The 12,795-nt window shown below is 39.5% G+C and overlaps 1 protein-coding gene across 1 annotated transcript in view; it reads right to left on the bottom strand.

The window, feature by feature from the left end:
* The window catches only part of atp10a (ATPase, class V, type 10A), a 70,362-nt gene that overhangs the window by 15,240 nt on the left and 42,327 nt on the right, over positions 1–12,795 (bottom strand). Inside the window, exons 11-14 of the mRNA XM_015394456.1 lie at positions 5,076–5,179; positions 4,622–4,748; positions 4,186–4,370; positions 1,025–1,376 (exon numbers count right to left, since the gene is read on the bottom strand). Of these exons, the coding sequence (XP_015249942.1) occupies positions 1,025–1,376; positions 4,186–4,370; positions 4,622–4,748; positions 5,076–5,179 (768 nt within the window). The remainder of the gene's footprint in view (positions 1–1,024; positions 1,377–4,185; positions 4,371–4,621; positions 4,749–5,075; positions 5,180–12,795) is intronic.

The following is a 12,795-nucleotide window of genomic DNA, read 5'->3' as shown; positions in this document are numbered from 1 at the left end:
TAAATCCTGCAGCTATATTTGCTGTGATCAGTGGGAATAAAGTAGTTTTAATATGTTTTTAAGTGAAAAAGTCCACCTGAAAACTTAATTTTTGCAGTCAGTTCAGCCAGATTATCATCCTGCCTATACTATTTCTGTCGGAGGCGCTCAGACCCCGACATACCAGCGGTGCACCGACAGTAGGAATCCCTTCAACAGCAGCCTCTGGGCCGGGTCGGCTCCGGGTTCACTGCAGCGGCTGGCAGGTGCTTTTCATCTAAATAATCTAAACTGCAGGCACCAGGATACCGGTAATAAAAGCGAACGTATTCCGTCGGCGCCTTATGGTCGTGAAAATAGGGTATATTTTTTATATTACACAATTCTTCTGACCAGTTCTGATCTTTATAGCTATTGCTGTTTTCTATGTTTGTAATTAGATCCAACATGTCTGGTTTTACTTTTTATGTCGTGTAAAGTTGGTGACAGTTTAAATATCAAATATTAAAAGGCACAACTTCCACTGCCTTTGAGCAGGTTTTATTTTTTCATAATTTTTGGTGATTTTCCAGACAACTTAAAAAGTATAAATAGAAAGATTCCCAAAATAAACAAATAAAGGTGATTCTAAAGCTCTCAGGGAGTTGATCTGAAACCTGAAGAAAACTACAGCTTTGAGGAGAATTAGTGGGTGAATAACTAGAGCTAGAATAAAGAGAGTGGGTGGATGGACTATTTGATGGTTAGATGATGAATGATTGAATAGATGGCAAAGGAATGGGAATCTGGCTAGATAGAAGGATCTATTTATAGGAGATACGGTTGGATGGGTGGACAGATTGGTGGGTGGATAGAGAGATACAACTTTCAGACAGTTGGATAAGGAGTAAAAACTGAATTCCAATCACTTTTCCAAACTGCGTAGGAGCCGTGTTAAAGAAACTCCAGTAACAGTCTCAACATTTTTTTTCCATTCTGAATTTAAATTGCAAACAAAACTTGAAATAACCTTTAAATTAAACTGCATGGTTCACTTGGGTCTCACCTATGGCCAGGGTCATGACTTTCAGCTTGTTCCGCACCAGTTTAACCAGCATGCTCTTCTGCAGTGGAGTGGACCGGCAGCACAGAACCGAGCGGCAGCTACGCGCCACCGCCAGAAACTTATCCTCCAAGCTCTTATCCAGAGCGTAGGCCAAGGTCCGCCCATCGATGACCAAGCCCAGGCGGTGCACCAAGAAGTGAGCAGCGTGGGAGGAGGAGGTGGAGAGGGAGGGATAGATCTCAAAGGGTTCTAGGTTACTGTTGAAGGTCTTGGTGGACTGGTCTCCGGAGCTGCAGAGGAATTTGGCCTGGATGTAATGTAAACTTTCCTCCAGTAACACAGCGCACGCCTCCTGGATCACACAGAGGCACAGAGACGGTTAGAAGTCACCACTGAGACACTGACCACCGTAATTCACAGCAGGTGACGTTCAGAGAAAACAAAGCCCAATGCATCTACATCAACCTGAAGCTTTTATTGATTTGAACTTCGGCATAAATATCCTGTGAATAAGATTGATTCCCTCTTCATCACAGCACCTGTTAGAAGTCTGTTTCCATCCAAGTTGGTCCAAGGCAATAACCAACCTGAATCCTTGACAGGATCCACAGTTATTGATCCACAAGGGGAGCTAAAGATAGGCCGTTCAGCCCGAATCGCTCCCGGTTAATAAAGCTACTGCTTCTTCTAGCTTAAAGGTGTCAGATAAACAGTTTATCAGGTTTGTTATGTCTGGGGAGAGACAGTCCTGTTTACCTAAACTAACTTGGGAAATGATGAACAACAAGCATTGTAAAAGAACCACGGGAAAAATGGAAGGCAACCCCATCAGGTTCTCTAGTATCACTGCATAAATCTCATCATGCCAGGATTTATTCTGGGAATAAGGCAAGCAATCAGAGGTGAAGCGATGCTGGTGTGATACCAGCAACTCACCACTGTTACAGACCATGGACATCCATCTGTGGTTAATCCAGTCCCTGATTGCAGCAGCCTTTTTCAGCTGCATAGATCTACCTACTAAATAAATAAAATACGCTTTTGGACTGTGGACAGAAAGTCCCTATACATGGCCTATACATCAATGTTTCCGTCAAGGCTTTGTAGGTTGAAATAGCTGAGTTAATCAGAGCCCGAAAACATTCCTTTATTTCATAAACCACAAAGACAAACAAATTTGAGAATACTTTAACATTTGCTTGTTCAGCAATAAACTAAACTCACAATAATGTTGAATGAAACAAACACACTCTGCTTTTTTACATGGACTTTTAAGTTTCTTTAGATCTCAAAACATAAAAAGCTTGTTGACCTGATATTCTGGTCGGGATACGAGTCGCTTTCTTCAAAAACACCTGCTTTATGATTACATGTTTAATAGGGGTGTCTCATCATAACTTTTTAGATTTCCAGCACGATACCGATATTGCAGCTTTGAGAATTGACTGATACAATTGAATCATATTATTACCTATTTTGCACTGTAGAATGTTAGAAAAGTCTAGAACAAGTGATTTTACTAAAATAAAGAACAACAGGTATGAGAACAATATTGGAGATTTTAGATGCCGGATGATATAATCCGACATTAGTATTTTGGCTAATATCAGATATCCGATACTAATACTGGATCAGGAGATCCCTAATAATTAAAAAGTTCAAATATTTGCTGTGTCCCAGTGCACTTGTGGTCCCATTTACAACAAATGTTTTATTAAAATAAAATAATAAAAAAAAAAACATACTTTTTGAGTAACAGGAAGGTTACTCTACTTTAAGTTAATTTATATGCAATTAGAGGGTTAGGGGATATGAATGGTAAATGTCATGTACTTATATAGCACCTTTATTCAAGTCAGGAGACTTGACCAAAGCGCTTTACACTACATTCATTCACCCATTCACGCACACACGGATGGTGCCAAGCTACATTGTAGCCACAGCTGCCCTGGGGCTCACTGACAGAAGCGGGGCTGCCGTACACTGGCGCCACCGGGCCCTCTGACCACCATCAGTAGACAATGCAGGTGAAGTGTCTTGCTCAAGGACACAACGACACTGAAAGTCGGAGTCAGGGCTTGAACCGTCAACCCTTCGATTTCAGGGCAAACTCCTACATCCAACGCCACTGTCGCTCAAAATGAATAATAAGTTTACTTCTTTATACCCCTTTTCAGACAATTTAAATTAATCAATTAATAACTTCTGTCTGCTGTATATACCAACAGGTTTATTTGGTGGAGGGTTTTGTTTCTATTGATGTTCAGGTAATTTAGTTAGTTTGGAAGTTGGTTACGTTTGATGTTAACTAGTCTTTTTTGTGTGTATTTGGTTGATTAATTTATTGTTGTTTGTCAAATTGTCTATCTGAAAATGTCTGAAATAAATTCCTATTCATTCATTCATTTAACTTAAAAGTGATAGTTGCATATTTTACTCCTCCTGAGCTAATGCTAAGCAAAGGTTAGTGTTTGACTCCTTAAGTCGGCACCAACTTTTAAAAGCTTGATTTTCTTCTTTTTTTTGTTTTTATTTGGAATCCTGGAAATGTAACGCTAAGAGGGCATTTCTCAGATCCATCACAGAGACACTAAGCTCTGTTGACGTCTGAGCTCCAGTTCACGTGACTTCGACCAGTTATCCCCACTGGAGCAGAATGCTTTGGCGTTGATGTTGACATCATTAACCAGAAGTAAAAATAATACTTTTATTCTGCAACAATCGAGATGCTGTATTGATTAAGAAAAAAAACAAAAAACGTTTGCATGTTATTAAAACAAAAACAAGGTTTTGCTGGGCGACTGTATAAAACCTCAAAACACAACACTGTTCCTGACATTTTGAATAGAAAAAAACTTCCTGGATGGGAAGTGAAACGTCTTAAAACTTGGAAACAAAGTACAGTTGATTGTTTTTAATTTTCTTTTTTTGGAATGACTATGACCTGGACGACTGAGAATCTTCACCAGCATATCTTGAGGGTGGTCATAATGTTTGTCAGATTTTGTTTCTTTCCAATAAATTAATCATCAGTACACAGCTACAAGTGGGGAGACCTTCAGATGCCTTCATGGCTTCTCATGAATGGATGTCACATCACAGCCAAGCTGTGATGGAGAACTTATTATTATCTAAAAAGGTTCATTCTGATCCTTCCTCACCTGGGAGTCAGCATTCAGCGTCAGCATCTCCTCGTCAGGGTCAAGCAGTTTGCAGGCGTAGGCAATGTTGACGGCCGTTTCCTGTTTGTCACCCGTCAACACCCAGATCTGCAGGCCGGCTTTCCGCAAGGAAGCTATTGTCTCGGGGACGCCGTCCTGCAGCCGGTCCTCAATGCCAGTCGCTCCTGTGGACAGAAGCACGCATCCATATCAGCATCTGCAACAGTGTACGGGGTTCCTGCACATTTTATAATATTAATAATCTGTCACTTGTTTTTAGACTCAGCTTTCAAGACTTGTTAGTTCTTAAAATAAAATACAAATTAAGAAGGAACCACAAAAACCACAAGGAAGGGAAGAGCATATATGGAAGAAAGTATAGGAAAAAAAAACTAAAAAGGAAAAAGAAAGAAATATTAAGCAAACTGACACCTACCTAAAAGGTGAAGGTTTGTCTCCAGCCTCAAAGCCGACTCAAAGAGAAGCTCCTCTCTTCCCTGAATGGCTGTCTCAGCCTCTAGGTGGCGCTGCAGCCAGCGGGCGTATTCCTCTTTGCTCAAAACCTGACACAGAAATCACCAGAGTTTACAATCAAATACACACAGTTTAAAGAATCACAGCTTCTCATTTTGGGGGGGGGGGGGAGTTTGCTGCTCTAACTCTTGCACAGCAGAATGTGAGACCTTGACAAGGTGTTTTATCACTTGGCTTTGGTGACGGGCTGTGCACAAGCAAGGATATATCGAGCCAAGCCTGCGAGAGCATAAATTAGCAGCCTGGGAATGAGGCGCAGATTGCAGCTGAGTCATGAAGCATGTCCCATTTGTAAAGGGTTGGTCCATGCAGTCATCTGTGATGGACTACAAACAGAGACGCCATCTATTGCTTACCTTCTTTGCAATGCAGAGAGTGCGAAGGCCATCTGCAGCATACTGGTTCAGGTAGTTCTGCGTCCTGCAGAAAATCTTCTTCTGCCGTTTCCCTTTGGAGTTGCCTTGAAAAGCAGAGAGAAAGGATTCGGGTATTTAACATAAAGCTTGTTAGTGCTGTGGGGGAATTTTAACACTGCATTGCCGGAGATGTTAACAGAAACATGAACACCATCTGTGCTCACACCTACAGTAACCATGTACTCTGCATCTCAATATTTCTCACTAAATCCTCGTACTATCCATCAAGCTGTGTCCACAAAGTTTTAGGTGATGGAGATTTCATCCTTTGTCCTCTAATACAGACATTATTATGCCATTTCAACTGTCTTCCATATATAGTTTTGTAGAAGTGTAAGTGGCATATTTGGGGTGTTAGGTGTGGTGTTTGCTGACAGAGTGCTGCTGATGGGACTCTGTAGCGCAGCTCTTTAGACTTCTCTCTGGCAGGGACACGGCATACTGACAGATTGGCTTTATGGGCCTCCTGACACAGATGCAACAGCCTGCACGCTGCATGCTACTGCCAGCCATGTAATCTCTCTAATAACAGCACAGCTTGGCCACTACAACCATGCGCCAACCGCCAGAGCAAATCATCTTTTATTAAAAAGGAACAAATGAGCTCCAAACTGGCGGCCATTTGTAGAATTCAAACACAGAAAGGGCTTTCCTGTCTCTAAGGCTGGTCAGCTAGGGGCATTTTTTATTTAATTCTATTTAAGGTGGCATTAGGTGATGGAGGAACTGCAATGGCTTGGAAAAAAATGCAATGCATTCTGGCAAAGCTGCAGTTCAATGTATTTTATTAAGTTTGGCAAATTGGCACAAGCTCCCAGAGGAGCGCAAAGCAGGAGAGGTAAACATGAGGTGGAAGGAGTGGACCCATCAACATAAGCTTTCTAAAGAAACTACAGCAAAATAAAACGGTCACAAATCAGGTATTAAGAGAAATCAATGAAATCAAATAATTACACTAAAGACTATATAAATTTTTCTTTTCTGATACATCAATAATATATCTAAGCTTTGGAAATTGACTGACAACAATACGGACCAGATAAAACATTGGTTATTTTGAAGGGTTGAACATAAGAAAAGGTTTGATCTAGTGATATTACACACACAGAACAATAGTAAACATAAATAAATATGAGAACAACTGACCATCTTTCATTAACCAGTGGGTTACATAAACTTTCAACAGAAGGGCAGAGTTTCTATCAGCAGGCTTGAATCAGATTTTAGATGCAGGCCCATATATTTCTGAGTTAAAACATTAGGACAGGTTGATTATGCTTAAAGGTATCATACTGTGGGGATGTTTCTACTGATCTATGATAGATAAGTTCAACAGAGTTGAGATGCCCAACTTGAACATTTTGCTTTTTTTTTATTTCACCAATTATTTTTGGTCTTTTATATCGATAAATGAAATAAACTGTGGTCATACTAAATGTTCTGTAAAGCCCGGCTAATCATTTAGCCCAAACTGGAGCATACAATTGACAACTGGTTAGGAATTTTTAGGTTTTGTATTTTACTTTTAAGAAGCAGTGGAAAATAAAATATCCTAAATGAGTGTGCAGCAGTAGTGAAAGTGGAGTTCAATTATGAGTCGTGCTGTAATTTCCGTAGTCTCTGGGGACTACAGTCTACATTCAGTGCCTCCGCCTGCAACATTATTAGAGCAACATTGAACTACTGCCTCGACTGAAAGCTACAATTATAGAGATCAGTTCTTCCAACCCAGGCCTCCACTCCGGTTGGTTGTTTTTATCCAATTGTAGAGGTTAGCATACATGAAGCCAGCCCATCAGCCGCTAAATCTGTTGAAGGGGGTGGTGTCCAATCCTCCCTATTGTTCTGGATCTCAGAGAGAAACATGAATAAATACCCCTAAAAATTATTTTAAAAAATCAGTGTAACCCTTTGTTGCACTGCATTATCCTTACAATGGAAGTAAAGTTAATTCAATTTTTCTTTATATCCAGCATTATCTGAGAGAAGGTGGAGGATGCCAGCCTAAAAACATGTCAAATCAAAATGCGGGTGCTCAGTTCTACTAATTTACTGCTGCCAAGCTTCTACTCACTGTAGGAGGATAACAGATCTGGAGAGTCACATTTCTATGAAGCTGAGCTCAAATTCCTTCTACTGATGAACAAGAGGGAACGTAAAATAACCAAATTACCCACCATCACACAAGGTATTTAACTAAATTGAGGCCAAGGAGAGGTTGCTTTGAATTGACAAATCACAAAGGTGTAGAAAAAAAACACCAAAACCCAAGAAAGGGGGGAAAAAAGGAAACGGCGGGAAGAGATGAGATTTCAATTAAAAAATACTTTATTAATCCCATAGAAGTTAAAAGTAACAGTGACTCGTAGGAACTTTTAAAATATAATTATATGGGCCAAACAAGGGGGTAGAAATGGAAAAGTATACCAAGATTAGCCAAAACAGTTAAACGAAGCTAACCTTACATAAAATTCAACAGAACCTTGAGCACTAAAGTTCTTTGTACAAAAGTAACTCTTAAGTAACAAAAGTAACTCCTTATTAACGGAATCACTCCTGTTTTTTCCAGTCAAGCTTTCAAGAGAGACCATTGGTTGGTTTTCAAGCACATGTCAAAAATTTTGAAAGTTGCAGTTTTGATTTTGTTTTTAAAGCATTTCACATCCCTCTTAGTGTCACTTTCAAATTTACGGATAAGCGTAATGGATGAAACGTATCCTCATGAAAAAAATTCAAATACTGTAAACATATAACCCCATATAAACATATATAGGACTGGTAGGTTAATTGGCATCTCTAAATTGTCCATCAGTGTGAGTGTGCATGGTTGTATCGCTCTGTGTTGCCCTGCCACAAACTGACAACCTGTCCAAGGTGTACCCCGCCTCTCACCCATAGACAGCTGGAGTTAGGCACCAGACTCACGGCGACCCTAACAAGGAATAAGCGGGAGAAAATGGACTAGAAAAAAAAAATAGTAATCTGTTATATAGTTACAGTTTTACTTGCCTTGTTTAGCTAGGTAAAGAGTGGGCTTGCTACACTAAAAAAAAAAAATCAAAATCTAGTTAGGTCATTTTTTTGCTTAAAATAAGTGCATTTGGTCTTGAATTGAGAAGGTAAAAGAGACATTTTGCCAATGGAACAAGACAATTTACATGTAAAATAAGAAAACACAATTTTAAGAGTAGAAATACTCATTCCATTGGCAAATCATCTCATTTACCTACTCAAATTAAGGGGAAATGCAGTTAATATGAGAAATATTTACTTATTTCCAGATAATTTTTCCAGTGTAGATGAGTGGAAGTGTTTCCCAATCAATGTGATAATTAGGGAGGTTTTAAACTGTCTCACTTTCCAGACACCAACAAAACATTTACCCTATTTTCCGGACTTTAAGCCACAACTTATTCCCCACGCTTTGGAACATGCGGCTTATAAGAAGGTGCAGCTTTTCTGTGGATTATTCCTAACCGCCAGAGGTGAAAGTTAAAAGTTGAGAAAGGAAAGAATAAGGGGCAAATTTTCATTTAGCACAAGAATGTGCTAGCAGCAGGCACGACGGAGAACAAATGTCCCAAATTCACATTTGGACATTTATTTGCCGCATTAAAGCTGCCGAACCAAAGAAGAGACTGTGCTCAACTCCAGCAAAGCTGAAATAAAGAGCAGACGAAGCCCCTGCTTTTAGTAGAAGCTCTTACAGCTGTAAGAGCCAACAAGCTAATGGTAGCTAGCATTCTTCTTCGTCCCTACTTCAGGGGCTTTATGTAGAGCTCCCCCTACAGGTTTGATGGCAGACAGTTCAGTAGGTATCAGCGGCTCATAGTTGGGGTGGCTTACATTATGCAAGTTTCCAGTTTTTTCAAAAACATTTGTGGGCGTGACTTATAGTGAGGTGCGCTCTATAGCTCAGAAAATACTTTATTTACTTTAAAAAAAAAAACTATAAAAAAAATTTGATTTTTTTTTTTTCTACTTTGACTGTTTCTAAAAGCAGAGACCCAAATGGAACCTAAAAATGTGCACAAACTGAATTTTACATAAAAGGTCCCCTTTAAGCTTAGCTACATATGCTGCGTTCACACCTAAAGCAGCAGAGGCAGCAGGAGAAGCTAGTTTACATGCAAAGTCAATGGTTGACGCGCATCAAGGCGCAGCAAAAGGTCCTGCAGCGCGTTTCGAGCAGCAGGAGCAGCGCGTCAGAAGCGTTTGAGCATCTGACACGTGAGAAGCGCCGCAAACGCAGCTGCTGCTCGAGATGGAAAAATTGAACTTTTGCTGCTCGATGCGCCGCATCAACTAATCAGAGAAGCTGATCTGGGAGCTGGCAGGGAGACAGACACAGCACTGATGATACAGATCACTATGATCACTCCCCTGAAACAGTTTATTAACACCTAAATTAACTTAAAATGCTGAAACCTGACAGCAAAATATGTTCACTTTTATTATCCTGGTGCCTGCAGTTTGAATTACATACAAAACGCTTTCCAGCCGCCGCGGCAAACGGCGAGGAGGCGACCGGGCCAGAGCCTGCTGTTAAATGGGATTCCTACTGACTGCGCACCGCAGGTATGTGGGGGTCTGAGCGGCTACGACAAAAATAATATTTGAAGGCAGGATGGTAATCTGGATCAACTGACTGCAATGATTAAGTTTTCAGGTGGATTTTCCCACTTAAAAACATATTAAAACTACTTAAATCCCACTGATTACAGCAAATATAGCTGCCAGGCAAAGAAAGGATAGGGTAGCTCTGCCCAACGCGCATCAGACCCCCTATTCCACCACAACTAAACTTGTACAAGCATCAAAAATGAAGCAGCAGATGCATTTTTGCTGCCTCTGCTGCTTTTGGTGTGAACGCAGCATTAGACTGCAAGCAAATTATAATTTTAGTAACCAACTATTCATTTTTTATGCTTGACTAATTTTTTTTTATTTGTTTGACTAAACTTTATTGGGAAAAATGTGGACGATTGATTAAACAAGCAACAGTTTTTGAATTGTCTTAGGTTTTGAAATAATACAGTTTGTCCAACTTCTTGTCTGTCCTTCCTATATGGATTGTAAAAATCTATCAAGGCCCACTGCAAAGCATTCTTTTTTTGTAAATTTTCAAAGTGAACCCACAATACCATCTACTTTAATTTATAAGAAACTGGTTTTCTTTCTGTAACTTCATGTTTTTTTGTTTAAGACAATAAGAAAAGAAATCAGCAAATAATGTTTTAAAGGAGGTACAGTTTAATCCATTTAGATGGAAAATGCTGTGTTTACAGGAAGTGCAGCTTTACATAACAGAATACACACCCTTTGTTCTGTCATCTGAACATTTAAGTCAATTTGTTTTGTGTTTTGCTTACTGTACAGTGTGACACTTCTACATGTGACTATTTCTGTGACGTGAGCAAACAATAATAAGGGAGAAGAACAAGCCTCAAACAGCCATGCTGTTTTGATGAGCACTGTTTGTACTCCTGGAGCAGCCTCGAAGGGACCCAACTATTCAACATATATAGCACATGAAGTCAGGCAAAAAACATGCAACACAAATTATCTTTAATACTTTGTACACACTGCATAAAGCAGTTATTGTTTGTGTAAAGGTTCATATTTGCTTTAGGTCTATCAAATTATTGCTGCATCTGATCTGCACTGGGCCTTTCACAATGAAGAAAAAATCTATTAAATTTACATGATAAATTTAACTGAGCTCAACGGCTTACATTCTCTTTGCTTGTATGATTGTTTTCTTTGCGACTCCCTTTTCTTTAACTATAAAGTCCGGAAAACAAATGGATTCAATCGTTCTCCACTCACCCTTCCCCTTAGGGGAGAGGTGGCCTAGTGGTTAGAGCGTTGGGCTTAGGTCCCAGAGGTTCTGGGTTTGAATTCCAAAAGACTGACACTCTGGGTCCCTGAGTAAGAAACCTTAACCCTACACTGCTCCCCGGGCGCTGCACAGTGGCAGCCCACTGCTCCCCAAAGGGATGGGTTAGATCAATAAAGTTCAATTATTGAATTATTAGTGTCGCATGAGGATCTTGTGAGAAGTAGCAAGCCAGTTTATACAAGAATGTTAAATTTAATACCTTTTTAATACAGTTCTGATTTTTATATGACATCAAAAAGCTTTGAAAACCACTAATTTACAGTGTGGTAATTTTATACCAAGTATTGTTATTTGAATTAAAGGATAATTTTCTCCTTTTTTTGTCTTTCTTATAAAAAATAAGAAAACGCTGATCCACTGAAACAATTGTTATTTAAAACTAACCTATGACCAAAGCTGTTTTATAGACTTTCTTTAGTTCCATCTTAATAAATTAGTGAGGAAAAAGCAAAACAGAACAGGTTTGCAGAAATGTGCAGCTAAAGGGATTCATTCATTTAACAAAAAGAGAAATTCCTAATTTCTGGATTGGCATTGAATAGATTTTTCTTTTCACAGCTTAGCTTACGGTAGTTTTTAACCAAATTCTGAAATTATTCTTTATAAAAAACATAAAGCAATAATTTAATGATGTCAGTTTTGGCTTTCTTAGGGTGCTAGAACTGAAACTAGCCGTAGTTGTGCAGAACTGACTATTTTAGTGTTTTAACCACTAGTATTTAAGTCTGTCCCACATGTGAGCAGACTGGGAGCTTCACACACACCTTGGGATCCTTAGTTCAGCGTACATATTTCAACATTTCTAGACAACTGCCAATTTTCAACATTTTCGTGGCATTGTATGAGTTTGCCTTCAAAAACATAAGAAAGAAGTTGCAGTTGGACCACTTGCTCCATTTCTTTACGCACTGCACACCTGTCAGTGAGGGCGAGAGAGCAGCAAAGACGCTGCAGGTGATTCTGACTGCCAGCTGTGAGCAGCATGTTTAATGCAGTTTGGTATAAATACTCGTTTCTGGCACACCGATCAACGCAGTGAGACACGGCGCTCTGACGTCCGAGGACACATGTCAGCATGAGGTAGGTGGGGGGGTTGTTAGTTCAGAGCATATAAGATCTATGGTTGGAGCATAAACTGACAGTCAGTTTTTTTTTTTTTTTGTTAAGGCTTGACCACAGTTTGAGCACTTAAGCACACTGACTGATGTCTGTGTGATGTCACTGCTGTCTGAGGTCCTTCTCAGACAGAAAAAAATATATATAATGTAGGTAAGCTTAATCCCTGTATTTTTCAGGAGATATTTAGGAGGTATTTAAGACAAATAGAGGGAAAAAAAAGTTCAGTTAGGTAGACATTTAAAATAAAAGTATTTCTTAAGATCACATTTATTACCTTTAAATACTTTTTGCTGATTTCATGCAATACCTTCTACAACCCTGTGGACACCCTAGATTTGAACCCAAGGAATATATTATTATTTATCTCAATACTTTCTGGGACAATATATTGCCAAGCAAATTTTCTTATGGTGATCTGGAACCAACTACCAGTTTTAGGCCGTGAGGCAGTCTTTTGATAAAGCTTATAGTTAGATTGGCTCAGGTTATCCTGATCTATCTCTGTAGTTATGCTGCTATAGGTTTAGACTTCTGGAGGACATAGGGACCCCTTTTTCATCCTTCCTGCTTCATTCTATCTCTATTCTCCCACTCTGCAGAATCTGTTAATTTCATCTCAAACGTTCTGCTCTCTCTGCT

The sequence above is a fragment of the Cyprinodon variegatus genome, unplaced genomic scaffold, assembly GCF_000732505.1.
Source record: "Cyprinodon variegatus isolate N-32 unplaced genomic scaffold, C_variegatus-1.0 Scaffold686, whole genome shotgun sequence".
NCBI classification, from domain to species: domain Eukaryota; kingdom Metazoa; phylum Chordata; class Actinopteri; order Cyprinodontiformes; family Cyprinodontidae; genus Cyprinodon; species Cyprinodon variegatus.
This window is presented reverse-complemented; position numbering and strand designations above follow the sequence as displayed.